Source organism: Peromyscus eremicus, chromosome 8a (genome assembly GCF_949786415.1).
Source record: "Peromyscus eremicus chromosome 8a, PerEre_H2_v1, whole genome shotgun sequence".
NCBI classification, from domain to species: domain Eukaryota; kingdom Metazoa; phylum Chordata; class Mammalia; order Rodentia; family Cricetidae; genus Peromyscus; species Peromyscus eremicus.
The window spans coordinates 81,469,447-81,489,154 of record NC_081423.1 but is presented as its reverse complement, the minus strand read 5'-3'; the positions used below and the strand labels follow the sequence as shown (position 1 = coordinate 81,489,154).

At 51.0% G+C, this 19,708-nt stretch overlaps 1 protein-coding gene across 1 annotated transcript; it reads right to left on the bottom strand.

Annotated features, from left to right (window-relative positions):
* Positions 1 to 14,901, bottom strand: Rapgefl1 (Rap guanine nucleotide exchange factor like 1). The gene is made up of 15 exons (XM_059269672.1): positions 14,111 to 14,901; positions 11,444 to 11,519; positions 9,823 to 9,964; positions 9,497 to 9,594; positions 6,600 to 6,712; positions 6,304 to 6,471; positions 5,406 to 5,503; positions 5,171 to 5,293; positions 2,671 to 2,849; positions 2,476 to 2,566; positions 1,916 to 1,966; positions 1,731 to 1,818; positions 1,461 to 1,525; positions 1,047 to 1,101; positions 1 to 802 (listed from the first exon to the last, which is right to left on the bottom strand). Exons 1-15 carry the CDS (start codon positions 14,628 to 14,630, stop codon positions 678 to 680), a joined length of 1,992 nt encoding a protein of 663 aa, XP_059125655.1. The 5' UTR covers positions 14,631 to 14,901; the 3' UTR covers positions 1 to 677.
* Between the last annotated feature and the right edge of the window lie 4,807 nt (positions 14,902 to 19,708).

The window sequence follows — 19,708 nt, the reverse complement described above, 5'->3', positions numbered from 1 at the left end:
GGGAGGGAGGGAGGGAGGGAGGAAGGGAGGGAGACAGAGTCGACAAGGGTAGCACCAAACAGAAGGGATCCTCAAAAAACAAAAGCAAAATAAACCAAAAACAACCAAACAACAACAAAAACCCACTTGTGATACTCTCCCTACCTTATCAGATGCAATCTTGCTCCCTAAGAGGGAACATGTAAATCTCTCTCTCTCTCTCTCTCTCTCTCTCTCTCTCTCTCTCTCTCTCTCTCTCTCTCACACACACACACACACACACACACACACACACACACACACACACACTGTCTTGGGGGTGTATATCCAGGGATCTCAGCCCCGATGAGGGGGAAGTAAACAGGTGGCAGGAAGAAGGCTTCCAGTGCCTTCCGTACCACAGCTGCGATCCGGGAGCGGGTGCTTCCTTCCTGCTTGGGTCTGGAAACTCCATCTCTGGAACAGACCTCACCGGGAGAGGTCAGAAACCAAGAGTGTGGAGGAGCATGGTAAGAGGGCCTCAGCAGGACAGACAGACACGCTTATGCATTCTGGTAGGTCAATCCAACTCCTCCTTGTAGGATAGGAAGAGGCTCCAGGGGAAAGATGGCCGGATGTGGGTGGTTGAGGGCATCGTGCAAAGTGCTTGAGTGCCAGGTGCCAAGGACCTAGGTGGGGGCAGCTGGGCCCCTAAACTCTCACTGACTGTTAGCCTCCAACTTGTAGGAGAGCTCAAAGAGGAGATTCTGGTTGTCGATGACCTGGAACTGGCGCACATAGGCCTTGGTCTGCAGGTGGTGCGGGGAGGCCTCCATGTCCAGGCCTGGGGTGTAGAGAGGGAGAGGTGGTCAGCTCTCAGCTTCCTCTTATCCCCTATATGCATGCCGGGCAGGGCAGGGCAGGGCGAAGGGGTGTGAAAGGGGACAGCCATTGGCGAGCAGCCCAAGGAAAGACAGAAGAACTGAGCAGGGTAACAAAACATACACTCACGGAGCATGGAGTTCTCCCAATCCCTCCGCTTCCACAGCTCTACTGGGAAGCTAGCTCACTGAGTCCCCGGTACTCACAGAGGGCCCGGCTCCGGTATTTTCGGATTGTCCTCACTTTCTCAGCCACGGAATGCTGGGAGATGACAAGGAATTAGCCCTGAAGAGGGCACAGACAGCTGCTTCCCCCTTCATTCTCAACTGAGTTAGTCAGTTCTCCCATCTCCAGGCTCCAGTGATGGGGCCTCTGAAGGGCCAAAGGATGGGTCATAGCAAGGTGCCAAGAGGGGGAGGGAGAATTGCCCCCAAACTGCCTGCCGCTTTGCCTCTGGTGGGTGGGTTGCCACAGTGACGCCACCAGAGAGACAGTCTGGTGTCTGTTAGGCAAGCTGGGCACCAGAGAAGAAGGCTGCTATTTTGAGGAAGTGACAGGAGAGAGGCAGAGGATGGGTACAGCCCCTCACTCCCAGGACAGGGGCTGGCAGTGCCACTCACCAACTTCTCGATGTTCACCAAACCGTCCACGAGGGTCTTACTCCCCTCGTGCAGGAAGGTCAGGTCTAGGGAACAGAAAGACAGCTATATGTGAGGACTGAGTAGGCAGAGGGAACCCATCCCACCCTCCAAGACACAGGCAGCTTGAGGGGGCAGGCGCTTCTCTGCAAGTAGGCACTCACAGCTGAATTGAGAGGGGGCTCAGAGCCAGGCTTAGGGTGTGGGAGAAGGGATTGTGGGTAGGAGGAACACAGCATGGGAGGCACTGACCTTTGAGGATCAGGGGCACGAAGGGAATCACAGGGGGCTTCATTTTGGAGATGATTTCTCTGTAGCTTTTATGGTTCCGGCAGGGGTCCTAGCATTCCACAGAAGGAGCAGAAACAGATGGGCCCCTGGTACCCCCAAAGATGTTTCCCATTCTCTAGGAGCTGATGAAAGCCAACCCCACTCACCGTCAAGTTCTCAAATTTGCGGAAGAGGTTCTTGAATTTCCCTGGCAGTTTCTGCAGAGAGTTCGAAGGAAGAAAAGAGAAATGTCAGTGTGGAGCTTCTTGAATTTCATGGAAGCATGTGATTAGTCTTCCTTAGAGGGTTATGGGCGTACATGTCTTTCAGGGGAAGGAGGTGCTAGCAGGTGAGGACATAGAATCAGCCCTAAGGGTAAATCAGGGAGCCTGAAACTGCCTGAGGAACAAATTATTCTGGACATAGTAAGACCTCTGCCTATGCGGCTCCGTGCACAAAAGTGCTCCCAGTGAGTGCTGGCTGAGACTCAGCAGACGCTCATAGCGAGGGCACTTCGGCTGGGAGTCTAGCTTTTTACTAATCTGCAAAGACACGATGAGCAAAGCTCTGTGCCCTGAGAAGCAGAGGCCAGAAGAGGGCATCTGCTTCCCCTTGGCACAAAGATTCCCCACAGAGCAGCAGCAGCATCGGGAGGGGCACCCAGATCCTGAGGTGGGATGATGCGTCTGTCTGGCACTGTGGGGAGAGAAGGGAGAGGTCGCCTCACCTCCCAGGTGAGCCGCAGGCGGCTGACGGCAGCATTATCCAGTCCCATAACCACAGCGTAGAAGGACAGGAGATCCTGGTTCTGCTTGCAGCTGTGTAGGAGGGAGGCGAGGGGAGGGGAGGCGAGGTGAGGGGTGGCGAGGTGAGGGCGCATCAGGGAACTGCGACCTCCCCGGCCTCCAGCAGCAGCACTCACATGGCGGCGATCTTGATGAACTTCTTGAGCAGCTGGACCCGCTTGCCTGGGGCCTCACAGAGCAGCACCTCCGTGGCCACCCAGTGAGTGACCTCGCTGCAGCGTTGCAGCAGCAGCTCCAAGTTAGCTGTCTCCCGGCGACCACGCTCCCCGTGGAACACGTAGTCCACGAACTCCAGCTGCAACCGCGGGGCAGAGGGGAGGCCAGGGCAACGGGAATGTGGGTGCGAAGATGGCCGCACAGAGCACATGGAGAAGGAAAGACAGGAGTAGTGGGTACGAAAAGAGAAAAATAGGGACAGGAGAGGACATAACCTTGTGAGCATGGAGTGACCATGCACTGGCTGAAATCAGTGTTATTTTCCCTCTGGGAGACACTTATCACCGCCTTTTATCTTTCTATCTTTCTTTCTAAGATTTTATTTTAGAGGCTGGAGAGATGGCTCAGTGGTTAAGATCACATTTTTTTTTTTGTTTGTTTGTTTTTTGTTTTTGTTTTTTTGTTTTTCGAGACAGGGTTTCTCTGTGTAGCTTTGCGCCTTTCCTGGAACTCACTTGGTAGCCCAAGCTGGCCTCGAATTCACAGAGATCCGCCTGGCTCTGCCTCCCGAGTGCTGGGATTAAAGGCGTGCGCCACCACCGCCCGGCCACATTTTTTTTTTTAAATAACAGTTTAATTTTATTTATTTTTACGATTTATTTAGCTATTACATTATACAGTGCTCTGTCTGCATGTATGCCTACAGGCCAGAAGAGGGCACCAGATCTCATTATAGATGGTTGTGAGCCACCATGTGGTTGCTGGGAATTGAACTCAAGACCTCTGGTAGAACAGCCAGTGCTCTTAACCTCTGAGCCATCTCTCCAGCCTCCACATTTTTTTTTTAAAATAACTTATTTAACTTTATTTTATGTGCATTGGTGTAAAGGTGTCAGATTCCCTGGAACTGGAGTTACAGACAGTTGTGAGCTGCCATGTGGGTGCTGGAATTGAACCCAGGTCCTCTGAAAGAGCAGCCAGTGCTCCTAACCCCTAAGCCATCTCTCCAGCCCCAAGATCACATATTGATCTTGCAGAGGACCCAAGTTCAATTCCCAGCACCCACATCAGGCAGCTTACAACTGCCTGTTGCTCCAGGGAATCTGACACCTCTATGACCCTATACCCAGAAATAGACAAGTACTCGTGAATAAATAACAATAATATTTTAGAAAAGATTTTATTTGGGGGACTGGAAATATTGCTCAGTGGTTAAAATGTGTACTGATCATCCAGAAAACCTAAATGTGGGTCCCAGCACCCACAAAAGGAGGTTCACAACTGTCTGTAACTCTAGCTCCGGGGGATCTGATGTCTCTGGCCTCTGTGGGCACCTGCATCACATGTGTGCATTTATGCATGCATACACATGCACACACACATATACACTCACAATTAAAAATAAAATAAATCTTAAAATAAATTTGCCAGGTGTGATGGTGCACGCCTTTAATCTCAGCACTCAAGAGGCAGAAGCAGGCAAATCTCTGTGAGTTTGAGGCCAGCCTGGTCTACAGAGTGAGTTCCAGGACAGCCAGGGCTATATACTGAGACTCTGTTTCAAAAACAACAACAAAAAAATTAAGACTTTAATATTTATTTGTGTGTGTGTGTGTGTGTGTGTGTGTGCACATTCATGTAAAGGCCATGAATGGGCATCAGAGCCCCCGAAGCCGGAGTTACAGATGATTGTAAGCCACTGGTTATGATGGGGCCGGGACTCAACTCTGACCCTCTGGAAGAACAGCAAGCACTCTTAACCTCTAAGCCAATTCTCAGGCCTCATTTTTTTGTTTGTTTAATTTATTTACTTTTATTCATGTGCACTGCTGTTTTGCCTGCATGTATGTCTGTGTCAGGGTGTCAGATGTTGGAGTTACAGACAGGTGTTAGCTTCCATGTGGGTGCTGGGATTTGAACCTGGGTCCTCTGGAAGAGGAGTCTGTTCTCTTAACCGATGAGCCATCTCTCCAGCCCCCTTATTTTTTTTTTTTTGTTTTGATATGGGGTTTCCTGTATCTCCAACTCATCATGTAGCCCAGGATAATCTGGATTCTTCTGCCTCCTCTTCCCAAGTGCTGAGACTATAGGAATCCACCACCACACCTGATTTATTCAGTGGTGAGGGCCAAGCCCAGGGGTTTGTGCATGCTAGGCAAGCATTCCACCAACTGAGTTACACCCTCAGCTCGATAGTAAACATCTTTATGACTCCTGATATGAATTCCGATTCAGAGTCTATGTAGGCAGCACCCGAAACAGGCTGCTGTAGAGACTCTCTACTGTTTCCCCAAATGAGGGACAAAGGCCTACAGAGGTTATATTTGTGCACTGCCCACGTGTGTGCTGCAAGGGGGTCTTCTAGGCTAGGACTAGGACTGTCTGCTGCAAAAGCAGACCCCTACCAGCACGTTCCGTGCCCCCCACCCCACCCCTGCCCAGCACAAGCCTCAGTCCCACCTCGTGCACACATCGGAACAGCTCCCAGTGGAAGGCAGTAAGATGGTTGGCAACATCTTCAGGTTCCACCCGGTGGATCTCTGTGTCTCCAGGGGAGACCTGGATCTCCTCAGGAAGGGGTACCTGGTGGCAGGTGGGGTCAGAGGAACTTGGCTCCCTGCGGTAGGGTGAGAGCTCTCAGCAGCCCCTCCCCCCAGCTCTTGTTACCAGCCAAGGCCGGTGAAGAAATTCTTACTAGAGCCTCGTAGCTGTCCCGGGTACAGGCAAACAGGTGGCTGTTGATGCCCAGGGTGGTGAAAACACAGTCTTCTGTTGGCTGGAGGAGGACCTTCTCTGCAGAGGAACAGGCTGTTCAGCTTTGGCCACCTACACCTCTCACATACATACCTGAGCCACCATCACCTTCCCACCCAGAAACCCCTAACACTATGCTGACACATCCCAGACTAATGGGATTCTTATCATCACCAGCTTATACCATATTCATATGAAATTTGTCAAACGTTTTCTCCTGCATTTATAGACTCCACCCCATATGCAGCCCATCTCCCATTCTTTCGTCTCTATGACATTGGACAGGCTGGAGTACTTTTTCTTTACGGAAAATAAGGCAAAGATGAGCATGATGGAGCATGCCGGAAGTCCTGGCACCTGGGAGGCTGAAGCAGGAAAGACTGTAAATTCCAGACCAGCCTGAGGTTTTATACAATACACGCACTCACGCATGCATGCACGCTATACTACATTGCTGGCTCTCTGCCTCCCCACAGGGTTAGAACCTACCCTATGCAAAAAAAATGGAGCATACAGGATGCTGGGGAGAGATGTGTGTGAAGGACCAGAACACAGTCTCCAGGTGGGTATTAGGTAGTACCCAGGACAGAACCCAATGATTCTGAACCAGTGTGTCCCAAATTTAAATGTGCATAGAGATCCCCTGGGTGAGAGGGGGCCAGGTCTAGTTCAAATGTAGATTCTAATTCTGTAGGTTTGGGGTAGGGTCTCCTAGGTGATGCACCCACCAAGGCTGGACCCAGAATGACACTTCTGTATCAAGGATCTAGAATTTAGCATTTACTAATTTACTAATTTAGCAGCTACTTCTAACACCGGCCTAATGTGCTGACCCTCACCTCCAGAGGAGGCAACAGCTACCAGGATGAGGGCATCCTCGCGCTCTGTGGGCTCTTCCGAGTACTGCAGCTTCTCTGTCACAGAGCCCAGAATGTCCTGCACTGAGGCTGACAGGCGGCTGCGTATGGTCACGTAAGAGTGGTCAGGCATGTAGACCCGGCAGAAGACTGCGCAAAGACAGGAAGGGTTCTGTGAAAGGGGCTGAGGAGACTCCATTGAAGGTGCAGAAGGCCCAGGGACCCCATCCACCCTGATCCACCCCAGAAACTATGCTTTTCCTAATGGCCATACTTACTCTCATCAGAGCCCCGGAAAGCCACCCGGGTCTGCAGACAGGAATCGATCCGGCGGAAGTGGCGGAAGAGTGGCTTAACCTGCTTGCTGGGCGGCTGGCTCTCCTCTGGAATCCTGGCATGAACACAGCCGGGCATCAGCAAGCCCAGCCGGGCATCAGCAAGCCCTGCCGGGCATAGGGAACCCCAGGCAGGAACATTAAGCAGGGATAGGACAATGATCAGCATAGGACAACTGTCCAAGTGACCCAAATCAAATGCCACCTCTCTCTTTCAGTGCCTCCTCCATAGGCCACTCATCCAGGAGGCAAGGTCACACTCTCTTGTCTCAAATGCTATAAAACAATGGAGCAATGTTGTTTGTGTTCATGTCATCTTTTCTACAAGATTGACAGGTTTTGAGGAACAAGATTAGTTTATGCGGAGTGTTTTTCACCCTTCGGGATCTAGCACACTTCTTGGCACATGATAGGTATAGGACATCAGATGTCTGAATTTTGCCAAAAAGGACTTCACAGTCTGGGAAGGAGACAGACGTGTACGCAGCTACTTCTAACACCAGCCAGGAAGTGTTGGTGAGATGACAAAGGTATCGGAGAGTGATGTGGTGTGGGGGAGGCCGGAAACTCTTCCTGAAGGGGGAAATCTGAGATGTTTCCATGGAAGAGATGGCCCTTGACCCAGGCCTTAAAGGATCATGGGAAGAAAAAGTAAGAACGCACAAAAGTTGCCAGAGTAGCAGGTGAAGAGGGATGTATGAGAGGAGATGGGAAAGATCAGCAGATGGCAGGAAGGGAGGGGGGTGCTGATGCTGTGCTGGGGCATTTAACTTGGAGATGTTAGGGAACACGGATGCTTTGGGAACAGGAGGATGGAGGCATCGTTTGTGGAAGTCTGGAAAATATCTTTGGTGTCAGAAGAGAGAAGGGAGAAGATGCAAGGCCAGGAGCTGAAGTCCTGAGCGGGCTGTGGCAACAGTCTAGGCGAGAGTTAACGAACCTTGTAGCACCAGGAATGGAGAGGAGAAAACAAGATGTACTCCTGTCCCGAAGCTAGTGAGGTCAATTTGGGGGAATTCTGCCAACTGTTTGTTTAGGTAATAGCAGGGGTTAAACCCCGGACCTTACACATATTAGATAAGCAGCCCACCACTGAGCTACATCCCAACCCCTTAATTTTTTTTTTTTTTTAATTTGAGACATGATCTCACTAAGTTGTCCAAGCTGGCCTGGAATTGACGATTCTTCTGCTTCAGCCTCCCGAATACCTAGGATTACAGGGAGGTGCCACCACACCTAACTGATACATATTGTTTTTGTAAAATTAATTTGTATTTTAAATGTGTATGGGTGTTTTGCCTGCAAGTGCCTTGTGTACCACATGCAAGCACTACATTTGGAGGTCAGAAGAGGGCATCAGATCCTCTGGAACTGGATTTACAGATGGTGGCCATGTGGGTGCTGGGAATCCAACCTGGGTCCTTTGGAAGAGCAACAAGTACTCTTAACCATTAGGCTATCTCTGCAGTCCCTGATAACTGATTTTTTTTTTTTCAAGACAGGGCTTTGTGTAGCTTTAGCTGTCTTGGATCTCGCTCTGTAGACCAGGCTGATCTTGAACTCATAGAGATCCGCCTGCCTCTGCCCTCTCGGGTGCTGAGATTAAAAGTGTGAGCCACCACTGCCCCACAGTACGCTAACTTTCTAAGGACAGCTATTAAATATGTGTGTGTTCATTCATACACACACATTTTGAAACTTGAGGTCAAATAAATTATTATGAAAAAGACAGTGTCAAGCCAGGCAGCATGGCACAAATCCATAATCCCACCTTGGAGGCAAATACAGAAAGATTGCTTCAGGTTTCAAGGACGCTGTCTCAAAAGTAAATAAATAAAAAAAAAAAAAAAGAGAAAGAAATGGTAGTTTTCTAAGTTCTTTTTTGCTGTTTTGTGTTGCCCATGCTCCGGCTTTTTTACGCATATGTAACAATGTGGTGGAAACACTGTGTAACCACTACTGCAGATCTCATCCCAGCTCTACAGTCAGTGAGGCCTTGTTGATAGCTTGGTTAGAGAATTTACGCTATGAGAATCAGAGCAATCAACCAGGGCTGTTTCTCATAAAGCACAGGTTGTTAAATATCTGTCAGAACACTATCATATTAATAGACAAACTGATGGAAAAATGGACCAAAAACTAAAAAATCCTGGACCTGGGCCTGGTAGTACAGGTCTACTTGGGCCACACAGTAAGTTGGGGGTTAGCTTGAGCTATATAGTAAGACATGTTGCTTAGCCCTCCCTGCCAAAAAAAAAAAAAAAAAAAAGACTGGGTTAGAAACAGTGTTCTGTGGCTCTGTGTTCTGTGTTATTCTCCAGTAAAGGAAAGGAGCTGAGCCGGGCGGTGGTGGTGCACGCCTGTAATCCCAGCACTCGGGAGGCAGAGGCAGGTGGATCTCTGTGAGTTCGAAGCCAGCCTGGTCTACATAGTTAGTCCAGGACAGGCTCCAAAGCTACAGAGAAACCCTGTCTCGAAAAACCAAAAAAAAAAAAAAAAAAAAAAAAAAAAAGGAAAGGAGCTGAAAGAAACTATACTGAAGAGTTGAAGGGACTGGAGAGATGGCTCAGTGGTTTAGAGCACTGGCTGCTCTGTTCCCAGCAACCACATGGTGGCTCACAGCTGTCTGTGACTCAAGTTCCTGGGGACCCAATGCCCTCTTCTGACCTCAGCGCACCCAAGCATGCAGGTGATACACAGATACACATGCAGGCAAAATGATAAAAAAATAAATAAATAAATATCTCTAGAAGCAAGCAAGCAGACAAACTAATAGGTTGAAGCCACAAGACCAGAGGCAGCCCCATAATAGAGGAATTCAGGGAACCCCTCCCCCTCACTTTAGCTCTACTGTCTCCACCAGCTGGTGCAGCCTCAGAGTGTCCTCTCGGAGGTCTTGGTAAAGGGACTCATCCTTCATAATCAGCAGATACAGTTCCTAGGGAGAGTGTAACAGATGAGATGAAGGTAGATGTCTGATCCTAAGGACCACTCACTGTGAGGGCTGAGGCAGGGCCTCCATGCCTCAAGCACTCAGGAATCACATGGACCAAAGCCCACTGGCATCTTTTGCTCCAGATGCCCAACTTGCAGAGTGTGAATCCTTCAAAGGGCCCCCTCCCAGAGCTGAGAGCCAGCTCATACACTTTTCCCTTCCCAGGCCCACCTTGATAATGTGGCCGGCCCCTTCTTCCTCTTGTAACAGTCCTTGGTAGGTATCCAAGAAATGGAGGAGTAGAGCTAGACAGGCTTGCTTCCGGCCCAGCCCCTCTGGACCCTCCACATCCCTTGACTGAACAAAGCTGACCCCTAAGTTAAGTAAAAGTTCTGGAGAGCCAAGGAAATTGGGAAACGTAAATTGCCCCCAAATATTCTGGGCTTGGGTACCAGAGGAAAGGTTTTCAGGGCCTTGGAACCAAGAGTTTTACTCATACCAGCCATGGTTTTGCTGAGAGTACCAAGAGCAAGGGCTTCAGCTTGACCACATTCAGCTCTTGCCTGTTAAAGAGGTTCACGTAAGAATATTGCCAGGACATGCCGGGCGGTGGTGGCGCACACCTGTAATCCCAGCACTCGGGAGGCAGAGGCAGGTGGATCTCTGTGAGTTCGAGGCCAGCCTGGTCTCCAAAGCGAGTTCCAGGAAAGGTGCAAAGCTACACAGAGAAACCTTGTCTCGAAAAACCAAAAAAAAAAAAAAAAAAGAAAAGAAAAGAATATTGCCAGGACACGTCTAATCTCTGGCCAACCCACAAATCTGACCTTACCTCATGGTGAGGCCCGATTGTTCTAGGAGAGCCTGACATTCTACTCAAGGGCTTGACAGGTACAATCAGATTCTAAAATAATTCCAAGAAGCCAGGCATGGTGGTACAGTCCTGTAATCCCAGCATTTAGGAGGCGGAGGCAAGAGAACCACCACAGGTTAATGATAGCCTGATCTACATTAGAAGTTCCAAACTGGCTGGGCATGGTGTCACATCCCCTTAGTCTCAGCACTCGGGAGGCAGAGGCAGGTGGATTTCTGTGAGTTTGAGGCCAGCCTGGTCTACAGAGAGAGTTCCAGGATAGCTAGGAATATGCAGGGGAACCCTGTCTCAGAACAACAACAACAAAAGTCCAAACTACCCAGGATTACATAGTGAGACCTGTCTCTAAAAACAAACAAACAAGTAAAGTGAATGCTGTATGCTACCAAGAGACCCAACCAACGGGCCGGCAGTAGCTCATCTCTAGCTGACCCCCGTGAAGCACAGCCATGACCTAATGCTGGTATCAAACCCTACATTTAGAGCAAGATCTTTTTATTATTATTACTATTATCATCATCATCATTATTATTGTTGTTGTTGTTGTTGTTGGTTTTTGAGACAGGGTTTCTCTGTGTAGCTCTGGCTGTCTTAGAACTCGCTCTATAGACCAGGCTGGCCTGGAACTCACAGAGATCTGCCTGCCTCTGCCTCCTGAACACTGAGGTTACAGGTGCCTATCACCACCGCCCAGCTTGCACCTTCCAGTTGTATAGATCTTCCCAGAGCACTCCCACACCTGCGGCAAGGCTGATCCTCAGAGCGAGCAGCCCGGAGCAGAGCAACTATTGATCTCCATTTTACTGACTGAAGCAAACTGAAGCTCCAGGGTGTGAAGTGATCTGCCCAAGGTCACACAGCTGGTGAGATGAAGAGCTGGCTGTATCTTCTCAGGGAGAGTTTGCACTGCACTGTAGTTTGTGGGTGGGAATGACTCCCCTCCTGGTCTGCCCTTTTATAAGCTCCATAAAAGGATATTACTGGTGTAACTCTTGTAGAAACTTCTCTGTTGGCAGGAAGAGGGAATGGGTGAGGACAATGTCATCAAGCAGAATATCTGTGGAGATCAATGGGTGTCGCAGATGTCAGGATGGCGCTTCTAGAACCGTCTGGAAACCCTGCACCCTCATTTCTTGCCTCTTTAGTAAGGCTGGAGCCCCGGCCACCTGCCCTGTCATGCTCTGCACACGCGCACACACATGTATGAAGGTTCTGGGCAGCCGCTGCGGGGGTGGGGCTGGCAGCTGCCAAGGCAGCTGGAGAGAAGGGGGGGGTGTGCCTCTGAAGGCCATGCACACTTCTCTTCAGTGTGTGGGAAGTTGGTCAGATAATACACCATGCCTGAGATCTGCTAGGGAAAAAGGAGTCCACAGAAGGGACCCTAAACAGAGAACTGGCAAACACAGAGGTTATAGTCAGAGGGTGTGGGTGTGTGGGGATGTGTGTCCATCCTCCCCTCACCACGCCTTACCTCACAGCTTTGACAGGGCAGGTGGGGACCAGCCCCATTAAAGTTAGGAGAGGGACAGACGGCCACCCCTTGTTCTCAGGATGCCCAGAGGTGGAAGGGTTAATGATGAAGAGGAGAGGGGAGGGGTTCCTCTCACCACCCTTCTCCTTCCACACCCCTGTCTGGGCCTGGCTCAGCCAGTCAGCCAGGTACAAGGTCGCCCTGACTTGCAGCCAGCCTTGGGGTGGGGCAGGGCTGCTTGGCACACACAGACAGGCAGGGCACAGGGTGGGAGCCAGGTGTCCTCACCAGGACAGGTTAGGGCCAGGTCCCCAGGCACTGCTCCAGGACAAAACCAAGGCTTCTGACAACTGCCCTGCTGCCAGTGCCAGCCATGAAGGGAGAGGTGGAGAGGCAACACAAGATTGTCTACTTCCATCTATCTCATTTCACAGATGAGAAACTGAGGCCCACAGCTAAGAGGCACTTGCCTTGAGCCAAAAGAACCTAGATTACTGAGTTCTTTTCTCAATATAGAGACAAACAGGGTGTCAGAGTAGAATCTAGTGGCCACAAGGGGCTGCCTAGACTTCTGAGGGGCTCTGGCTGGGTGTGGAGAGCCCTCAACAAGCACTTGTTTCCTCCTACAAGCCTGGGAGGAAACCCAATGGCTTGAGGATGTGGCTTATGTTGGAAATATTGGAGTGGCAGGTTAAGCTGGTAGATTTCCCAAACCAGTTTCTCTGGGGATTCAGCCTGCCAAGCCAGAGAATATGGGTGACAATTTGGGAGTCTTAACCCAGGGGAAACTGAACAATCTGTGGCATCATGCCCCTGCAGAAGAGGAAAGTCAACCTCTCTCTCCCTCTCTGAGAGCTACCCTGCTGAATTCTGAAAGTAAAGGAGAAGCACTCTGGCCCTCATGCCCAGCTCCAGGGATGGGGCCTAGGCATAAGGTGGCCTGACATTCTTCCTTTATCTTTATCTCACTGGAGTGTGAATGCTAAAACCAGAGTGAAGGAAAAGGAACATGGGCAGAGTGGGGGAGATGCTGCTATGGGGGCTGCAGTTTGGCATCTGTCTCTTCCAAAGCAGGCTCTGGTCCAACGCACAGCCTCCCTGGGGAGTGTGTCATAGAGACACAGGGTGTGTGGTGTGGGCGGGAAGTTATGGTTAAGAGAGCTGTGTGTGTCTGATATTTTTTCTAATTAAATCCAAAAGGTGTCAGCTCCCCAGGGCAACTGCAGCTCGAGCCAAAAGAGAGGACCCAGACCTTCAGGAAAAGAAAAAAAATGAAAAAGAAAAGGGGGGTGGGAACCAACGGAGTAGAGGGGAGTGACATCTACTTCTAAAGACAGGAGCACTTTGCAGAGGATGAAGAGCAACGTGTAAGGCCCTCATCTTCAGGGTCTCAACTCCGGGCTCCCAAACCTAAGCCCCTTTTGGGTTCAGTGGAGTGTCTAGTTAGACCTACAGACCCTGATGTCCTCTACCTGAGTGCTAACCAGTAATGTGGGGCCTCAGTTTCTCATAAGCCCTTTCATAGGGTGCTGGTGGAGTGGGGTGAAATGGCATCATCATTTAGGGAATAAGCCTCTCGGGGTGTGGTTATTATTTTTCAAAGAAGCTTTATGCTGAGGCATGACATAGGAAAGGTGGGAGCCGCTGAGGCCCAGATCCTTCTGGATGCTGCAGTCTCCTGGTGCCTTCCTTAAAGACCTTCAAATTCACCCCCAAGGAGGACACTTTCCCTAAAGGCAGCCGGGCCCTATGCCTATCCACACTGCCCCACCAAGAGAGCCAGCCTGTGCTCTGCGGGTGTCTACACAGCCAGGGGAATCTTGTCAAGGTTTTCAGGCCTCGTATATATACGGTCTGGAGGGTGGTTAAACCTCAGCTGGAAAAGCTTCCTTCCATCAGGGTGTCAGGCCCTAATTTGGGGGCATGGGAGGAGGTAGGCAGTATCAAGGGCCACGGGAGACTGGCTTAAATGTCCAAGGGAGAGGGAGGATGGCTGAAGGAGAGGATCGTTGGCTTCTTCCCTGAGGATGAGGCTCATGTTAGGAGAAAGGTCGGTGGGCCTACCATGTCCCTTCCCCTATATTACTGCGGGGTAACCCTCAGCTCCTACACTGGTGCTAAGGACAAGAAAAGAAACCAGGGCACCCCCTTGCTCTGGGAGGGATGAGCAGACTTACCTGAGGCGCCGCTGTCCCTGGTAGTCCCTCCAGCCAGGCGCTCCAGAACCCGGTTCAGAAGATGCTCTGGCCGCTCGGGGGCGCCCAGGGGGGCCCAGGGAGGTGAAGCCAGGGGCTCGCCCGGGGATAGCTCATCTGAGGAGTACGAGGAAGGGGAGCGCAGAGGTACCCCGCACCCCAGCGGCCCGGGCTCGGGCACCTCCTCTAGCTGCAGCCAACACGGCCCCCCGCTGCCCGGCTCCTCCGAGACCCCTAAGGGTTCTCCCCCTTCCTCCTCGGCCGGCGGCTCCAGCCCGGACTCGGCTGAAGGCTCTCGGAGGAAAGCTGGGAGCAGCAGGCGAGACACGCTCTGACGCCGCTGCAGCGGCCGCGGTCCCCCGGTCGGACCGCCGCCCCCGCCAGGGCCGCCACCCCCTCCAGGCCCTCCGCAGCAACCCGGACCCCCGCCGGGACCTCCTGCCACCGCTCGCCCCGCCAGCTGCGACGTCTGCTTCTTCAAAAATTTCTCCAGTGGCTTCATGCCCCCCCCCCGCCCCTCTCCTAGGGGCCGCCGGGGGACCCAGGTGTCCCAGGCGCGGGCGGGGGGGGCGGGGACACGATGGTCAGAGCCGGAGGAGCAGAACCGAGGGCCGTGCCAGGCGCCGGACTGCCAGCCAGAGGTGGCCGAAGCTCGCTGGCCAGAGTCCAGTGGCCAGTGGCCGGGGGAGGTGCCAGAGGGGAGAGGAGCTCGCTCTCAGCAGCCCCCCATGCTGGCTGCGGCCGAAGGGCGGGCAGGCGGAGGGGCCGGTGTCCCCGGCTCAGTGCTCCGGGGCCGGGCTAAGGCGGCAGAGGCAGCGGGCGGAGCGCAAGGCTGAGGACGCGGCGGCGGCGGCTGCGCTCCTGGCCCCGGGGAAGGTGGCAGAACTGAGGCCGCGCCCCCTCATCCAGTCCCCACCCCTACCCTGCCTAGGCCCGCCCCCACCCGGCCGCGCGAGGCTTGAACTTGGGCGCTGGGGCTGACCGCGAGGGAAATTCGGACTTGGCTTCTGACAGTCGCAAAAGCTAAGGGCAAAAGAGGGGGCGGGGGAGATTTACCAATGGAGAGGGCTCCTGGTTCTCGGTTACTGGGTCTCTTACGATCATTTCAAATAACCAGGGAAAACCTTTGACATACACCTTGACGCGCCTACCTGTACACAGGTAAGGCTTAAAAGACTGCTGAACTCATTGCATCTTTCCCACAGTTATGTGGTCTTTATCTCCCACCCGTGAGAAGGGTTGGGACGGCATCTTGGGTGAACTGGCATTGGCACTGGGGGCGGTACCCACATCCTTCTCTGATAGGGTATAGGAGGTGGTGCAGGGCCGCCCTGTAAGGCAGGTACCGGCAGGTAGGAAAGAGCCAGGCAGACCAGCAGGTCGTGGCAGGTCTAATTGGGGTGAAATGAGATAGTAGGCAGCAAGAGGAGGCCAAGAGCACAAGGGCGCCTTAGCCCAGGTAGTAGTAGCAAAAGGAAGCAAGACCGAAGAGTGGGGTGGTAAGTCCCCAAATTGCTAACTATTGTCACCAAGCACATAACATTCATGGAATGGGAGAAATGTTGCCCTTACTCCTGATGGCCATGTCAGAGCATTTTGCCACCAAGGGTACACTGAATTGGAAGATGAGGCTGCAGAGACACAGTGTGAACACATCCAGGCTAGGTATACACAGTGAGGGAGTGGCACCAGGATCCTGGTGGGTTGGGGCTCCTTGGACAATTCCCCAACCCTGTTTACTGTACACCAGACAGGCATGGATGGACAGGAATGCTAATAGCTGGGAGTGGTGGGACTGACAGGGTGTGTACTACTTGTGTTGCTGTCTGTGCATACCCAGTTCCATGTGTGCATGTGTTCACAGAAATAAAGCTCTGCACACCCATCTGTGGATTTGGAGAGGGAACAAAAAAGAAAAAAAAAAAGATAGCTCTGATTTTGGCTAAGAAGCTAGGTTTGAGTATTGACTTTCTGGGTTCCCTTACTCGGACATTCAGTATCTCAAGGTTGAAAGTAGAAACTGGCTTAGAATGGCTTGGAGCTCCCCAGGTAACCTTTTAGGAACCAAATACGAAGAGGGGAGGGCTTCTCTTCTGCACATGCCACAGTTACCAGATTAAGCGGTTGCCTTGGTAACCTCCTCTCTGGGCAGGATTTGGGATTGTCGGTTAGGAAGGGTAAAAAATTAGGGAGTGTAAAGGGTGTGGGGGCTGGAAATAAAAGGGACTGAGATATGCCAGAAACTAAAGGCTTGGTTTCCAAACCCTTCCATTCAAGACCTTGAACCAGAAGAAAGGGAGGCACTAAGTACTCCCGGAACATTAGTGGTTTCCACTCTGGCTACACACTGGAACCACAGATGTTCTGAGCTTTTCAGAATTGCTGGTGCCTGGGTCACACCATAGATCAATTATGAGATCCTCTGAGGCAGGCCCGAGGCTTCTGTTAGCTTAGAAAGCTCCCCAGGTGATTCAAACAACCAGCCTTGGGCCAGGCAGTGGTGGCGCACACCTTTAAGCCCGGAGACAGGAGGATCTGAGTTGGAGGCCAGCTTGGTCTACAGAGCAAGTTCCAGGACAGGCTTCAAAGCTATAGAGAAACCCTGTTTCAAGGAAACAAACAAAAAACAAAACAAAAAACACCAACCAAAAAAACCCCAAATAGAGTTGGTCAACCCTAGCAGGCTGCAGGTATCAGAGGTATTTGCAATTGCAAATCCTTGCTGTTTTACCTACAAGGTAGGTCTATGAACTGACCCTCCTGAGTGTGGGGGGTAGGGTGGGGATTGATAGGGCCTCTGTATTACTATGAGAAAGGTAGGGTGGTATACAATTACTTAACTGAGGGAATGGAGGCCAACAAGCTTAACTGAACCTGCCCAACCCATGAGCTTCTAAAAAAGGTATTGGACAGGGCTACCCAAGGCAGTAATGTATCTGCCCCTTAAACTCCCATTACTTCTGCCCACAGAGAGGCAGGCTGGGAGGGCAGAGAGAACCTGAGGGCTTTGCTGAGCTTGATTTTCTTCTTGCTGAGCCGGTTACCAGGGCAACAGAGAGAGCAATGGGATCTAACCAGAGGACTGGGGAAGAGGCAGGGGTGAGGAGGAAGCATCCTAATATTCCTCTTTCCTGCCAATAACCCACTGCCAAAGTTGGTTGGCATTCTTTGCATGACCCAGGAGACCAGGCATATAGTTACCCATCACCTGTGGGACAGAGGGAAGATGTCCCAATGACAGCCACACCACCAGTGTAAAGCTTTGTGGAATCAAGAACAAATGTTTCCAGCCCCACAACACCCAAATGCTCTTCCATACCCAGGGTGACCTTTGTATAACAGTTGTAAACTTCCACCCAGGGAAAGTTAATTCAAAACTGGTAATTACTCTGTGTCTTCCAGAGTCTCAAGTGAAAGAATGAACCAGTTGGTTTTTGTTTTCCTTATCTTTACCAGTACCAAGACTGGTAGCTGTCCTTCAGACTGTAGGCCTTGGTATTTTAGTACCATCTCCCCCTCCCCCCATACCCCTGAGACAGGGTTTCTCTGTGTACACCTGGCTGGTGCTCTGTAGACCAGGCTGGCCTTGAACTCACAGAGATCCTCCTGCCTCTGCCTCCTGAGTGCTGGAATTAAAGACCAGCATTCTATGGTCTTTAATTTTACTATGCCCAGCTGCGTATAGTTATCTTTCTTGGAAAGTAAAGATAGCACTAAAAGCCAGTCATAGTAACCCACAGTTTTAATCCCAGCACTCGGGAGGCAGAGGCAGGTGGATCTCTGTGAGTTCCAGACCAGTCAGGGTTACATAGTGAGACAAGGTCTCAAAAAAACAAAAATAAATATATTAAAAAAAAATAACCTGCCAGAAATTGCGTGTGGCAGTGTACGCCTGAAATCCTAGCACCAGGGAGTGGAGACAGTAGGATCAGAAACTGAAGGGTGAGTTAAGAGGCCAGCCTGGACTGTATGAGCCCCAGGTCTGAAAAATAAAGAAAGAGGGATAGAATGAGAAACTATTGGTGAGCACACTCAAACTTGAGGCCTCACAGGGGCTCCTTACCTCTCTGACCTTCCATTTAACCAGTTTGTGCTGGCTCAAATTATGACTGTGATTCTATAGTGAAATTAGTCTCTTTCCTCCCAAATCAAGATACATATAATAACTGGCAACAGAGTCAAGTCTATAGTCTAAATTTTATTATCTCCAAGTCACAATGCTGATCACAAATATGCACCTTTAAAACAGTAACAAAAACAACACACAGGGTGAAATCTTTGCAACTAAACACAGTGGACCAACAGACAACTGTCACAGTGTCTTAAGGTCTGGGAATCTGGGCATGCGCCCACAGGCTTGAGGAAACATCTTCAGGTTTAAGGCAAAGGGAAGCCCATAAAAGGCACAACCACCAGCTACCCCTGGAAGAACCTCTTAGTTATTTCCTTCTTGGGGGTTACCCCCCCACCCTGACTCAAGAGTGGTTAGGCCAGCTGTAGGAGGGAAGAATAAAAAGTGACATTACTGGGGAGAGACAGCCACCACCTTTCCCTCAGGTTCTGTAGGAACCCTGCAGGCACAGTGCTGCAGTAACAGACTTCCGCAGGGGCACAGGGATGTGGTCTGGTGCCATGGAGAGGAATGACGGGAGGGAGAGCCTTTGCCCAGAAGGTGACTTGCTTCCTTAGGAGTCAAGGTACAGTTACCTTCTGTTTCCAAGTACAGGAGCAGAATTTGGGGAAAGTAAGGTAGTAACATCTAAAAACACTTGTAGCAGGGAAGGCATGGAGAAGAACTGCAAAAGACAAGGCAGACAGACTGCTGGATAGTATCTGTCTCTAGAGATGCACTGGTCCACAGCGACTGGGAGGGGTGTAGTAGGAGGGTGTGAAGAAAAGAAGCAGGGCCCACTGGTTCCACTCACCTCAAAGACAGCCCTGAGGACTCAGCCATGGGTCCCCTCATCGTGCAGGGGGTCTCACTCCATCCACCCTCCCTCCTCACAAAAGCATTCAGCTTGTTTTCTCTCTCCACAGCAGAGATTCCGCCTCCGTGGAGGACTGAAGCCCATCAGAATAGAGGTACTGAAGGAGGCTCAGACTTGTAAGACCTACACCCCAAACAAGGGCTCCTACTCACCTACTGAGCTCTCCTCTACAGTGGGATACTGGGTGCAGATAGCTTCCACAGGGTTAGGAGTTAGAGACTAATAAAGACCAATCACAAGGAAAAGGCCAGCTATTTTTACACTTGGTTGATACAGTCTCAATTATGTGGGAGTCAGGGAGGAGTCAAAAGGGACTCCAGAAAGGGTAGTAAACTAGACTGAACTTGTTTCATGTAAAGTCAGGGGACAGATCAAGGAAAAGGAAAAAAAAAAAACTAAGAATATTAATTTAAGAAGGGTAAGTCAGGCCGGGCGGTGGTGGCGCACGCCTTTAATCCCAGCACTCGGGAGGCAGAGGCAGGCGGATCTCTGTGAGTTCGAGGCCAGCCTGGGCTACCAAGTGAGTTCCAGGAAAGGCGCAAAGCTACACAGAGAAACCCTGTCTCGAAAAACCAAAAAAAAAAAAAAAAAA

Coding starts and splice junctions, on each gene's coding strand:
- Rapgefl1 (XM_059269672.1), bottom strand. CDS start 14,630: ATGAAGCCACTGGAGAAATTTTTGAAGAAGCAGACGTCGCAGCTGGCG. Junction 2,567..2,670: donor TTCATCAAGATCGCCGCCAT/GTGAGTGCTGCT, acceptor CCTCCTACACAG/CTGCAAGCAGAACCAGGATC. Junction 803..1,046: donor ATACCGGAGCCGGGCCCTCT/GTGAGTACCGGG, acceptor TCTACACCCCAG/GCCTGGACATGGAGGCCTCC.